The sequence below is a fragment of the Bidens hawaiensis genome, unplaced genomic scaffold (assembly GCF_021521415.1).
Source record: "Bidens hawaiensis isolate Kalapana, Puna unplaced genomic scaffold, B.hawaiensis_p1.1 tig00029908_1, whole genome shotgun sequence".
Taxonomy (NCBI): domain Eukaryota; kingdom Viridiplantae; phylum Streptophyta; class Magnoliopsida; order Asterales; family Asteraceae; genus Bidens; species Bidens hawaiensis.
In genome coordinates, this window is record NW_027505166.1 from 43,040 (window position 1) to 57,782 (window position 14,743).

The 14,743-nt window shown below is 34.2% G+C and overlaps 2 protein-coding genes across 2 annotated transcripts; one reads left to right on the forward strand and one right to left on the reverse strand.

The window, feature by feature from the left end:
- The first annotated feature begins 3,089 nt into the window (after nt 1-3,089).
- Nucleotides 3,090-6,430, forward strand: LOC143611183 (transcription factor VIP1-like). The gene is made up of 4 exons (XM_077085450.1): nt 3,090-3,611; nt 3,926-4,058; nt 5,766-5,850; nt 5,959-6,430. Exons 1-4 carry the CDS (start codon nt 3,115-3,117, stop codon nt 6,195-6,197), a joined length of 954 nt encoding a protein of 317 aa, XP_076941565.1. The 5' UTR covers nt 3,090-3,114; the 3' UTR covers nt 6,198-6,430.
- A 1,013-nt stretch (nt 6,431-7,443) lies between these two features.
- On the reverse strand, nt 7,444-9,898 carry LOC143611187 (lecithin-cholesterol acyltransferase-like 1). The gene is made up of 2 exons (XM_077085452.1): nt 9,380-9,898; nt 7,444-8,408 (listed from the first exon to the last, which is right to left on the reverse strand). The coding sequence occupies exons 1-2, from the start codon at nt 9,895-9,897 to the stop codon at nt 7,493-7,495; spliced, it is 1,434 nt and encodes a 477-aa protein (XP_076941567.1). The 5' UTR covers nt 9,898; the 3' UTR covers nt 7,444-7,492.
- Between the last annotated feature and the right edge of the window lie 4,845 nt (nt 9,899-14,743).

A 14,743-nucleotide genomic window follows, 5' to 3' on the forward strand; every position in this document is an offset into this window, starting at 1 on the left:
GATATTGTTATAGTTTTTTCACTTAAAAAACAACATTTTGCATAAAGGTGTTTGCTGCTTGATTTTTATGGGTTTTAAATTAAACCGTGAGCCAAACCGTTAGTAATGGTCTTTTTTCATCGATAACCGAAATCGGACATTTGAATTTGAAAGCGACAGGTTAAAGTTAAAGAAAAAAAATCACCGTTAAATCAAACCAATGAACGGTTTGAACAACTTTACTGTTTCAAACCAAAAATTGAGCACTAGTAAACTTGTTACATAATTACCAATGTCTGCGTTTCCCGCTGCATCGCGCGGACACCCATCTAGTTTAATTATTGCTATTAGTTTTAGTTAATGATGACTCCTTTGAGAGCATTCTCAACCCATCCCCTAAATTTATGCAAATTATAGAGTGAGGTTGTGAATGCAAATTATAGGGTGAAGAGAGAAAATGTAGTGATTTTTGTAAATTTTGGAAAACTTTGTTTGTCCTGTTTATTTTTTAATATTTGTTGAGTTGGTTGTGAGTAGAGGAGAGAGAAAACGGTAATGATAAAATTTATAAAAAATATTATTTAATTGAACATGAAATAAAAGTGTAGTATTTTTTAATGTAATTATAAAGATATGGATGAATAACGGGTTGGAAATGCTATGAAAAGTATTGAGTGTAAATGCATCAGGCAAACAAATTTGTCGAGTAAATAACTAATAATTCAATTTATCCTTCAGCAAAAATGAACATTTGTATATGATAATACTGGTTAACGGGCAATTTTTCTGAATTGCAAAATTTATAAATAAAGATGTAGGTTAGAAAAAGCGAACACACATCAAAAGGAATTACATTGAAAGAAGAGAGGTTTAAAGCTACTCGGTCTTGGTTAAGTTAATTTTACTACTTCAATTGAGTATCCATAGAAAAGAATTATTGGTAATCGAATAAAAAATTAGGTCTGTCTTTAGATCATTAGCATTGAAATTAGTTCCGTCTTTAAAATTAGTTCCGTCTTTAGGTCATTAGCATTGAAAACGGTTCGTGGGTATTAGTAAAACTTTCTTTCAGTTGTATTTTTCATGCAACCAACGCTCTATAATGATTTGTCATTGACTCATTGCACAAGTCAGACCATTCTCGGCAGCTTCTCTATCTCTATTTTTATAATTACACTAAAAACACTAACTTTTATCATTATTTTCCAGTTAATAGTACAATACTTTTCTATACATTTCTCATTACATTTTTCTCTTCATTAACCCACAATCACGTTCAACAAATATTAAAAAATTATAGATGGCGAATAATGTTTTTATAAATTTACTCATGAACAATAACATTTACTCTGTTATCCACTCACAACCAATCTATATAATATAGAAAACGCCACACATATAACAGATGACTTGTTAGGAATGCTCTCAAAGTTCTTTATTTGTATAGTTGAAACATCCAGATTTTAGTACTCCCTCCGTCCCATCGTAAGTGTCCATGCTTGAAAAACATAAAGTTTAAGGTGATTGGATGATTATTTTTTTTTTCTTACCAAATGACAATAATGCCCTTGAAAAGTGGGTCCATCAATATTTTTTATTAATGTTAGTTGTGTGTGTTTAAGGGTAAATTTGAAAAATGGCTAATAAATTTTGAAAGTGGACACTTGTAATGAGACAAATACAAAAGTAAATGTGGACACTTATAATGGGACGGAGAGAGTAATTTTTTTTGAATGAGCAACAAACAAAGAATTGTCTATGTACTCTGTACGAGATGACCCAATGAAGCCCTTAAGCACCTCCAAGAATTGCCAGCTTGCCCAACCTAGCCGTACGGAGTCCTTAAGCACCTCCAAGTTATCTCCTGTTCCAGGCAAAATCTACCCACTTGAATGCCCACTGGTGGTAAAGCCTGGACGCCCTCATGATCGAACTAGAGATCACAAATATCAGAGTCTCTTTTCATTAAGTTAACCATGTCCTCTCCAAAGTATTGTCTGTAAGGATTGAACTTGTGTCTTCAATCTTCACTGGGAAACCTAAACTTTCTACCATTAAATTACATTAAAACGGACTCCGGATTTAAATAACTAATAAACTATAGTTTTAATAAGTAAAATAGTTTATTGTTTTAAGACAATAAAAGCAAAAGATAACATAATGGTAATTTATCAAACCTATAGTTATTTGAAACCCGTGTGTATGCCTGATATCTAATGGGTAAATACCTGATAGGTTTTGAGCCGAGCTATAATAATCTAGATTTTATTCTAGTATAAGATTGAAACTAGGGATGACAATGAAACCCGAACCCGATGGGAAAACCCGAAACTCGACATGATTGTGACGGGTAATACCCGACCCATTAGGGTTTGGGATTAATTTTGAAAATTTTCGTGGGTTTGGGACGGGTTTGAGATTTGTAATATACCCGATTAGCCGACCTGATTACCCGATAACATTAACTCATTTACCCAATTATATACCCGATATACCCAGCACAACTTTTTTTATGTTTATATATAGTATACTCTAAATATGTTAAATATATTATATGTTAAAACTTGTTTATAATAATTATTTGAGACATTTTATTTTTATGATAATCATTATTTGTGATCGATTAGTTATACTTGGTCAAAACTCGAAAGAAACCCGATGGGTTTTAGGCCGAGTATACCCAACGGGTCTTTTGACAAAACCCGATTGAAAACCCGAAACCCGATGAGAAAACCCGAAACCCGACGGGTAATTACCCGATTAAAACCCGACGGGTTTGAGATGGACTTTCGTAACCAGGTATGAATACCTAAACCCAACCCAAATCCAACCCATTGCCATCCCTAATTGAAACTACCTAAACTCGTCTCTGATAAGCAGTTTTTGTTGACCACGCTAACGCATATATAAGTTTAATTACATGCGTATCATTTCGTAAAACTCGAGAATCTCGTGAATTAATTACTACAACACATTTAATTATTTCATTCAATTCATTTCCACATTTTATTACCCATATTTAAGTAATTTCGCACCCTCTTTTTCCTCTATTATATCTTTCTAACCCAACAAAAACGCTTTAAACTTATTATTATTATTATTATTATTATTATTATTATTATTATTCACCTTCCGATGGACCCAAACATCGCCGGAAAACCAATCACCGCCGCCACATACCACGGCGGCACTCTCGAACACCTACCCGACACACCCAACCGCGGGTCCCACCACCGCCGAGCTCAATCGGAAACCTTCTTCCGGTTTCCCGACGACGACATCCTCCTGGACGACGTCGTGGCGGACTTCAACTTCGCCGGAATGGAGTTGCCGTTTTTATCCTCCGACGCCCCGTACGGCGGCGAGTCGTCGTCTAAGTCGGAGGGTGAGTCGTCCGACGTGGTCAAGTCGACGGCGAGTAGGCCGCCGGTGAGCCATAAGAGGAGCTTGTCGGTGGATGCTGGGTTTTTTAATGAGTTAGGGTTAGGGTTTGGGTTAAGTCATAAAAGGAGTAATTCGATGGATGGGTCTGAAGGGGATTCGGTGTTGATGGCCGTCGATAATTCCAAGAAGGCACTTGCGCCTGAGAAATTGGCTGAACTTGCTTTGATTGATCCCAAAAGAGCTAAAAGGTTTCATCTTTATTATTATTTTCTTCATTTCTTGATGAATTTATGCAATTTTTTGGGGCATAATTAGGGTCCAAATAATAGTTCTTAGTTATTATCTGATTGTTAATTGTAAATTAAAAGTTTTGTATCTTTATATTACATTTTATGCTTATTTGATTTTTTTTTACTTTCTTGAATAATCTTAAAAAAAGTTGATTTTTTTTACTTTCTTGAATAATCTTAAAAAAGTTGATTTTTTTTTTGCTTTCTTGAATAATTTTAAAGAAAGTTTAAAAAGTTGGGATTTTTATGAGTTTGGGTGGTTGTTATTGTAGGATTCTTGCGAACAGGCAGTCGGCTGCGCGTTCTAAAGAGAGGAAGATAAAGTATACGAGTGAGTTGGAGAGGAAGGTGCAGACACTTCAAAACGAGGCGACAACGTTGTCGACCCAAGTGACAATGCTCCAGGTAAATGCTTGTCTTGAATGAGTTAATAGTATTTTTTAGTATTTATATTGATTTTAAGTGTTTTGTTTGCATTTGAATATTCGGGTTTAAGTTCGTATACGTTGTACACTGTTTGATAAGATGTTTGTGTATAAGTAGGCATGGCAAAATGAACGAGTTGGGTCAGGGTGGATAACGAGTTCAAAAGGGTTCTGACTAAGGTGGTGCTTGGGATTCCTTATCTTTGCTTCCTTATAAACTTTAACTTATTGAAAAGTTACAAAAGTGTTTGGGATTGCTTAATGTGTAAGTGGAAAAGTTTCATAAGTCACAAGGTTGTGACTTATGGGTAAAAATAAGGAATCCCAAACACCCCCTAAAGCGGGTTTAGGACAAAATAGTAGTGCAAATTTGGATCGGGTTAAAACGGTTTTTTTCCCCTTGGCCCTTCCAAAATGGGTCTTTCTAGTAAAGAAAAACTATCAAATTGGGTTCATTCGCCAGCCGCTATATTTGCTATAAGTATCTTATACCTTTCACTTGAAAATTACGTACAGAAAATGTAGTTTGGATTTTGAGTTTCTATACCTTTCATTTGATGAATTTCTAACAGTTGACTTGGTAATTTGTTTAGTAAAGTTTTTTGAATGATTATCAAATGTCTATTAACAAAAGGCAAAGCAATCGAAGAAAATGTTGGATTTTTATAACATAGACGTGTGTATTATTAGTGGTAAAAGGGCAGAGTTGGATAGCTATTGTAAGGCGCCAAATGAGTAAGTTTTCTATACCTGACTAACAAAACACTATTTAGTTCATTTATTGAATATTATAAAAATATAATTGCTTAGATATGGTTATAAAATTAAAAACTTGATACTTACAATAAGGATGCATTTAATAAAGATAACTTTGAGAACCACTTAATAAACTTGTACTCAGTGCTTTGCTGGTTTAATAGAGAAAGAAAGATAGTGGAATAGGCGGGTTACATAAGTTAACTGGCTTGTGTATCATGCTTAAAGCAAAATATACAAGAGTTTATATAGTTCTCGTAGTTTCTTACATAAATTTGGTATTGTATTGAACTTCCCTCTATTACAAAGTTTAAAATAAAATGACTTAGGTGGTTATATACCTGATCTTTAACTCATTTGATTCGTTTCTTTTTAGTTGATTCTTTTGACTTGACCTGTTTGAGAATAAAACACAACCCAAATCAACTCCTTTGTAGTGATTAGGACTCTATACTAGAATCATTGCTAAGGGTGTAAACGAGCCGAACCCAAACTCCTCTAAGCTTGAGCTTTGCTCGTGAGTAGTCTCTCGAGCTCGCTATTAATTATTAGTTAGTTGATTTTTTTTATTTATACATATTTGTAATTATTTACATATAAGTATAATTATTATTTATTGTAACATTATTTAGCTATTTTGTAATATATATGTATAATAATAATAATTATTGTTATCATGCAAATATAATAATATATATATGTAGTATATACTGTATATTAAGTAAAAGTTATATAAGTAATAGACTCGTTTAGGCTCGTGTGCATAGTCAAGCTCGATATGTGAAGCTCGAGCTCTTTTATTAAAGGAGCTCCAATATTAGCTTGAGTTCGTTTAAGTTTGGTTCGGTTTGAGCTTTTAACGAGCCAATCTTAAGTAGCTCATGTGCGGCTCAACTCATTTACACTTCTAATTATTTTAACTATGATGCAGAGGGATACAACTGGTCTAACTTCTGAAAACAAGGAACTCAAGCTGCGGTTACAAGCAATGGAACAACAGGCAAAACTCAGAGATGGTAAAATACTTTCAACATTCTTTAAATTCTCAGTTTCAAAAAACCTAAGCGTTAACAATATAATCATTAAAACAAGAAATTATAACTAATAATTATCATATATTACAGCTTTGAATGAAACCCTGAGAGCAGAAGTGCAGCGGCTCAAACTCGAGACTGGTCAAACTCAAGCCCTTAATGGAATGAACTACAACCGACAATTGCCACCTCAGCATTCACCACACTCGCAGATGTTTCACCAATTTTCCAACCTTAACACTCAGCAGCCACCACACCAGCAACAGCAGAATCGAGTGCCTGATTCAAGTAACCGCCCACCCAGACCTACCTTCATGGACTTCAAATGATTGGTAAACTATGATATAGAGTCAACCTGGGTCATCAGGTGTACTGCGGGTTTAGTGACGGTTTTATATGCCCGTTTCTGTTTAAAAGGGAAATGTTGATCTTGTAGATAACAGGGGACGTGGATAAATATGATGGAGATTGTTGAAATATTTGTTACAAGAATGGATCTTTGAAACTTATAGTTGGGTTTGACTATCGGTAGTCAAAACCCCGGACGTTGTTTTTCCTTTAATGGCTAGACATATATTCTTTTTCTTACAAGTTAAAATTGTTGACTCCGAACCGAAAAATTGCCTGTCAAGCTTGGTTTAAACCGAAAAATTGATTGTCAAGCTTGGCTTGAACCGAGAAACTGCCTGTCAAGCTTGGTTTTAAATTGCTTGATGCGCTCCGACAAACGCGTCCAAAAATCTGATGTGGCGATGCGAACGCGTCACTTATGTGATGCACTTTTTGTTAAAAAGAAAAAAAAATACTAAAATTTATGACACTAAGATAAACTTCAAAACAAATGCATACTATTGCTGAACAACAATTATTCAAATGCACACAAATGGATTACTGAATTTTGAAAAATCAGTTAGCTGATTTTTGGAAACCAATCGGATCTATATTTTTTTTTGAAAACCAGCTTGGGTTGAGCATTTGGTACCGGTACCCATATTGAATCATTTATGTATAGATTCGGTATGGTGTTCTATACCATTTTTTTAGAAATTCGGTATCGGTGTTTTCAGTACTAGCATAACACCGATACTAACAAACAATTTGTAACGAGTACCGGTATCGTTATGATAGATTCCGTATGGTATTTGGTACCTACTTATAAAGAAATTAAGTATCAGTATTTTGGGTACCCGTACTTGTACAATATCGAACTCATTTCTAAAACCACGCATCACGATTTTGAAAGACCAGTTGTTCAAATTGTTAAACCAATTGTTTAATAAAACAAACTGAATCATGTCTGAGCCTGGGTGTTGAATCATTACTCTCGTACATTATTTATTTTCCTTATATATCATATATATAATTGATGATATAATGATATTCAATGTGCATATATACTATTATAAATTTATAAAAAGGTTATTATACCTATATAGGTAATAATTTTATTTATTCGTATAAGAGCCTATTTGGTGTATGCAGCTTCACTTATAAACAAGCTTAAGTTTAAGCTTGGCTTGTTTAAACTTAGCAAGCTGGTCTTAGATAACTTATAAACAATTTGACTCGAAGAAATCATATTAAGATTTATTACGTGATGTATAATATATTAATTTTCTAGTGTTTACAAACTCGAAACAAGTGGCAAAGAAGACATCTCGGAATTGATAGCTTCAATTTCACCGATTATTTGAGCCAACGCGTTGTCATCTGTAAGTATATTCGTATGAGAAACCCCAGAAACCTTAATCACCTTCAACTTTTGATCTTTCTCATCCTTCCACTCATCCTCCAAAGCCAACAAACTAATCATATTAACCGTCCCGTCTCCATCTCCATACGCAATGTCTGGCTGCTTATCGAACCCGTCTGACCCATAATACAATGTTTCAGGTGTCGAGACACCATTTCCAACTATACAAGTCACGGGCACTTGCGGTGCAGCCAGCTTTTCAACCAAAGGTAGGATACGCGTCTCATAAGGGTGCACCCCTTCTTCAAACCCGATATCTTGAAGAAATCTTGAAACGTCAAAAGACGAGTAAGTTGCGTTTGGTGTCACGACCAACGGTGTCTCAGGAGGGAATTGTTTTATTCGTGGCATGAGCCATAAATTACTCTCTGAACTCCGTTGCTCGTTTCTGACCAGCAACGGGTTCACCAGGGGAACTCCCAATGCGTTCCCTGAAGCAAAAGTTAACATCTCGTCTACCGTGCCACCCCATGGCGCAGACAATGCAATGAAATGTTTGATGTATTGTTTGCGCCATGATGGTGAGTTACGGTTGAGGAGTTCAAGGGCGAATAGGCCTCCCAAACTGTGGGAGATGAGGATAACGGGAAGTCCGCCATTTGTGTTGCTTGCGTTCTCGATTAACTGCTTTAGGTCTCCGAGGAATGTTGAGCCGACGTGACAAGGATGTCCTTCTGGTGCCAACCCGTAACGGAAATCGTATGGTGCTCCGAAAAGATTTTGACTGTCTTTGTAGCCAAGTTGTTGTATAGATTCCACCAATGGTTCCATGTAACTCGTTATCTTCCTGTAAAATTAGAATATTAATTTACTTCAAATTTAAGAGAAAAGTTGTTTTCAAAAACCATGATAATAAATAAGTTTTTTCTTAAGATATTTGATTTCTAAGGGTACTCGGGCATAACTCAAAAAACCCAAATTATCTAAATCTTCTAGCCAGTAAGTACTTGTAGACAACTCAAAAACTACCTAAATTGATTGGGGTGGTATCCCATCTATATCCAATCTACCTAAATGCATTTATCAAGCACACACACAATCATTCATCTCTGAAATCAAATTCAGGTCGTAAAAACCGAAATTAGAAATCAAATCACCAAGCCAAGAGGCTGCGGTGTTGATGAGAACCCGATGAAACCAAATGGGATACCCGAAAGGTGTCCTGAGTATCTTAAGTTAGTCTTTATTTGAAAATACACAGTGTTGTATGATCCTTTTATAACATATTTTTTATCTTTATATACAGAATAAATAAAAATTACTTTAAATATACTTCGGTTCTAAACAAATTTATAATGGCACGTTAAAAAATAAAACTATACATTAAGTTAATTTTTTTTATTAAAATTATTATATATTAAAAGAAAAATTAGATTAAAAAAAAAGCGAAGTTAAAATTGACATAACTAAAGTAGCCATCTCAAATATCTCTAGCTAATTCCACTTTTGTCAATTTGAAGCAGCTCACACACATAACGACTAACTCAGAAATCACATTCAAACAACAACAACACTTTCAAAACAAACCAACTTAAAAAAATAAGAAAGAAAGAATTCAAACGAGAATGAACAATTAAAATGAATGGTTGTTATTCACAAACTTTATTTCCTATTTTCAAAACAACCATTTTCTTAAAAAAAAAAAAAAAAAACTCAAAGCTAGAAGAGTAAAATGAATGCATGATTGAACTAGATAAATGTTTGTTAATAGTTTAAAACTATAAAGAAAATTAAGAAGTTGAAAATATTAAACTTTACTTGAGTGAAGGATCAAGGTAAAGAAGAGACTGAGTAGACCCAAACCGAGTCACCCTAGTCTCCACTCCAGGAGCATTCCTATAATCATCAGCCACTTGGTCATAATAAAGCGTCATACGTTCAGCAAAACACTCAGTAAACGGTGCCAACAACACACCAATCTCAAACCACAGCCTGAACCACCCCTCTTTATCCTTCTTAAGCGGGTAGAACCGGTTGCACAACAAACCAGTCCCCTTATACTCGGAAGTTAACCGAGCTTCAAGCTGGTTTCCACCGGCTCCTGGTATCAGGATCACTGGATGCAGCTGCTGCTGGTTGTTGTTGGTGGTTATTGCTTGGCAAGTGGGTGGCATCATAGCTAACATCGTTGTTGTTATGACCATCATGAGTACTGCGGGTGCATCGACTGCAACCGTGGACCCTCCCATAGTGGTTGGATGGGAGAATATTGTCGAAGGTAAAGTTGGAGTTTTGAGATGGAGAAAGTGTGGCTGTGAAAGACATGTTTTGTGCATAAATATGGTCCATGCATTTAAAATTTTGTGCCAATTATTAAGAGAAGTGTTATTGCCACATCCATATCTTCAAACCTAAAACTATACTAAAAAAACATTATATTTTCTCTTTTCTTTACAATTAATTAATAATATTTTTCTAAATATTTATCGTTGGTTTTTCTCTTTTCTCTACTCATAACCGCTTTAAAAAATCATTAAAAAATTTATAAGGTGTTACATGAATTTTTCAAACATACAGAGAGACTACAACATTTTCTCTATCCTTCATTCACAACTCCTTAAACCATTTTCCTAGAGTGAATATCTCATAGAATAGTAAACAAAATTCAAAAGTATTTCAATTAGGTCAATCATGCCGGAAGGAGAAAAAAGGAAGGTAATTGGTTGCTTTGTTTATTTTAATATAAGAATAATGATAAAATAATAGTAATAAGATAATGATTTGAAGAAGCTCCTACACCACGCTGTTGTAAAACGTCCCTATAGTGACGTGACTCTACATGGCGCAAGACGCATTTATAGGAGCTCCATCCACTACACATGGTCTAAATAGTTGTGCATTTAAGTGAATGACCGTTTCTAAACTTAACGGAAGTCCCCCGTACCATCCTTAACTTATTTTTTGAAAGAATAGTAAATCTATATGTATTAGCCCAATTAGAGGAATGTTAAATATTTTTAGGGATAAATAAATACCTTAGGGGTTCTCTTTATCTTATTTTTGGTCACACACCATTATGTTATTTTCTTGTCATATAATATATATTTTATCTATTTTTGTATTAGTATTATTATTTTTACTACGTGCTATTATTAATTATATTACTATAAAACTTTGATTTTCTCTTATATTCGTTCATTCATATTTTTTTTAGAGCTGAGTGTCTCTCTGAAAGCCACATCTCCATCTCATTGGATAGAGGTACAGTGTGCCTACATCTCACCATCTCTAGACCCTACTTGTAACTTTGCTATTGGTGGGATTCCACTGTGTATGATTGATTGATACATAAAATTATGTGTATATGATGTATTATTGTTAACGTGTCTAGTAAAAGCATCCACAAAGCACTACTTTCACAAATCGTATAGTTGACAAATCAAGCCAAATAAACATCAGTACACACATAACTTTACGTATGGAAATTGATGAATAGTAACCCTTTCAATATAGAGAGCAACCATTGTTTCTATCAAATTTTATGCTATTATAAAGATTTCAATGGAGCTTGTTTTAGTTTTTTCCCCCTCTATTTATGGAAAAAGTAGGTTTTTTATATTCTAACTAGTTTTAGAGCCTGTGTATTACACGAGTTGATTCAAATTTATAAACATAGAAAACAAAGTTAAATAATAAACACATAATGTATGTAAAAAAAATTATTACACACACATATATATTATTATGTGTACAAAGAAGTTTAGCATTTAAAATTTACAAATTTGTATTTGGAGTTGTAGCAACGTATAAAGCAATCAACCTCGAGAAAATGCTCAAGCTGATACAAAAGATTCCCGAGTCTTGCGGTTTGGTACATGAATGAAAAATCACTACCATTCGTTGCATTGCCCCCTTTAAAAAAACTTATCTACTACCAAGTACCAACCTTATAGTTAAATCTCGCCTCACTTTCATTTGGATGAGCTTTAATTGTCAATCCTCTCTTCTTCTCTGTCTCTCTCCTGCAACGGGAAATTTTGGTTGGCATCAATTTATTAATGTAAAAACCAATAATGAGAACTTAATTTATTAATGTAAAAACCTAGAAAACCAACCTAACATGGATGTTTATTTTGATCTAAAATTGGGTCATTAGATTTACGTTAGAAATGCTTATTCGAACTTTATATATTTTCACCAATTTTGCTTTGTACTACAATTTTACTCTAACAGACCAAACTCATCAGGGAGATTACACAAACGTTTAGCAATGAAACTACAATTTTACTCTTTAACAAACCAAACTCATCAGGAAGGTTACACAAACATTTAGTAATGAAATCAAATGAGGATAATAATAATTATTATTCATTTTCAGTCTACTAAAATACCACAGCCACTTAACAATATTACCTCTTGGAGTAAGCTCCTTATTTACAAATAATAGGCTAAACTTCTATCAAAGCACAGACAAAATGTTTCTCTGCAACACTATAACCATATGTACTAACAATAAGTTTTTGCATATAAAACTAAAGTATAACTCAAATAGTTTGATTTTTAAACACAGGCCTATGCTGGGTAAGGCAAGAAATCACAGATTGGAGCACATACATGAAACGAAAAAGGTTATAGTTAATTGCTCCAACTTGTGGATTTCTTTTGACTTTCGTCAACCAGCCATGGAAACCCATTAAATTATCAATCTCCCTTAAGTCAGAATCTGTAAAGATTACATAACTTCTGCAATTATTTTTGATTTTTTCAAGGGAATGCAAGTATGTAGTTTATTTTATAAAATCTCCATACGCTACAATTGAATTACCTCCATCGTACCTAATAATTTTAATCATAGGTTTCAAATGTTCATGTGAAAAAAACAAATCCGGATAACTTTAGTCATGAGAAGACAAAAGCAATTCAAAAGCCTTGTGTTGCATCCGCTAATTTGTCATCATTATGCCTGCTTATATATATCAACTCATATATTATCTGACTTTATACCGAGAATCAGTTGGTTTATAATGAGACATTTAAGACATGTTTTTGAGGTAAGATAAGAGAATTGCAACATACCTACAGGGGCACAATGGTGCACTTGACGAATCTTTACGGTCCAATCTTAAACTTCATACCGTCATACGATACTGCACTACCAACCCGTGGTTAATTGAATAAACCAAATAACTATACCATTCGTACTGGCAAGTTAATCATCATTCACTAGTCAAGCATGATCATGATTATGCCTTTTGCATGAAAGCGATGTCACAATTAAAACCGGAATTAAAAAAAGCCTAACATAATTAAAAAACTTTGTACAAAAATTGATGAACTTTACTGAAATTGACTGCAAAAAACACCAGGTTACAAAACCCTAATAAAAACCAGAGATTTATACCGATGGCTCAAGTCTATGGACATTGATTTCTGTCATGGAGTAAATCACAGGTTCTTCATCGTTGGGAAGAAACCGGAATCCAGGTGCGAGCGACGCAATAGTGGTGCAGCGGCTGTTGACAGTGGTGCTACAACGATGGTTTGTTGAGCCATGGTTGATATCCAATTACATGTCAACAATTGATAAAAACAAAAATTATAGAAACTGAATCAATTACCTAAGAAAAGATGACCAGGTTGGAGAAGGTGAGATAGAAGAGACTATCGGAGACAAATAGAAACTTAATCGCAGATCTTAATAATATGATCAATAGATAAATAAATCGATTACAGAAACACAAGATCAAGGAACTACACATACATTAGAAGAAGGGTTACCAGAATAGATAGGAGTAAAGAATAAAACCGGGTACGGGTTACATGGGTCCGGTTGTTTTATTATTGCGGGTCAAAGATGTTTATATCTAGCAAATCATGTCTAATCCTCCCATCTCAAGTCAATTTAGATCGGCATCTACCCCTCCTCCCCTTTATAGTAATGTTTTCTACGGATGTAACAGGATTCGTCTTCCGTCTTCTCTTCACATGTCTAAACCATCTCAATCTCCACTCTCTTATCTTGTTGGATATGTTAGCTACCCCTAATATATCCTGAAACACACCGTTTCTTATTCAGTCTAACCTTGTGTGCCCACACATCCAGCGTAACATTCTCATCTCCGCTACCTCCATCTTCCGCACTTGTGCCTTCTTGATGTCCCAACAATTTGTTTCATATAACATTGCAGATACAACTGTGACCCTATAAAATTTTCCCTTTAGTTTAGAAATTAAATGTATAGCTGTAAGGAACTTTATGGATATGAATGCTGGTTATGACGGGTTAGTTAAGTGTTTATGAATATTGTTTATGTTAATGGGTGCGATGTGACGATATCTAAGAGCATTCCCAACCCATCCCCTATAATTATGTGAGGGGAATTGGTAAATTATAAGATGGAGTTTTAAATAGTTGTGAGTGTAAATTATATGGTAGAGAGAAATGTAGTGATTTTTTGTAAATTTGGGGAAACAAAGTTTGTCCATATTTATTTTTTTTAATATTTGTTGAATTGGTTGTGAGTACAGGAAAAAAAAATCTGTAATGATAAAAGTAAAAAAAATATTATTTAATTAAACAGGAAAGAGAAATATAGTGTTTTGTAGTATAATTATAGAGATAAGGATGGATGACTGCTGTGAATGCTCTGTAATGTTAGATTGTTTAGGTTCACTTCTTTGACTGATGTGATGAATATTGTTCTCGTTAATGGGCCTAATATTTTACTCATAATATTTGACGGAGGCCCGATTGGTATCTACCATGACTCCATGATTGGTGTGAATCACTTAATTACCATAAAGTTATTATATGGATTTCGGAAATATTTTTGGTAACCTGACCTAGAGGTGTACAAATCGGGTTTTTTCTAATACCCGGGTTCCGATATGGAACCGGTTTCGGGTATGATCGGGTATTGAAAAATCAGGTATTGAGAGAAACCGGGTAGGGTATTGAGTACCCGGGTAGGGTATGATCGGGTTCGGGTATTGGAACCGGGTACGACCGGGTATTAATACCCGGTTTTGAATTTGTAATTTTTTTATACATTTTTTAATTTGTTTAAAATTTAAATTTGCTTTGTAATTTATAAAAATAATTAAACGATATTACAAAAACCATAAATCCACTTAATTACAAATTATTTACTTAGTAATATGCATTTTACAAAAACTTAAACA

Excerpts from the sequence above, each read along its gene's own strand:
- LOC143611187 (XM_077085452.1), bottom strand. The coding sequence starts at position 9,897 with ATGCACAAAACATGTCTTTCACAGCCACACTTTCTCCATCTCAAAACT. Across the intron at positions 8,409-9,379 it reads TACCTTGATCCTTCACTCAA|GAAGATAACGAGTTACATGG; the intron begins GTAAAGTTTAAT and ends CTAATTTTACAG.
- LOC143611183 (XM_077085450.1), top strand. The coding sequence starts at position 3,115 with ATGGACCCAAACATCGCCGGAAAACCAATCACCGCCGCCACATACCAC. Across the intron at positions 3,612-3,925 it reads GATCCCAAAAGAGCTAAAAG|GATTCTTGCGAACAGGCAGT; the intron begins GTTTCATCTTTA and ends TTGTTATTGTAG. Across the intron at positions 5,851-5,958 it reads ACAGGCAAAACTCAGAGATG|CTTTGAATGAAACCCTGAGA; the intron begins GTAAAATACTTT and ends CATATATTACAG.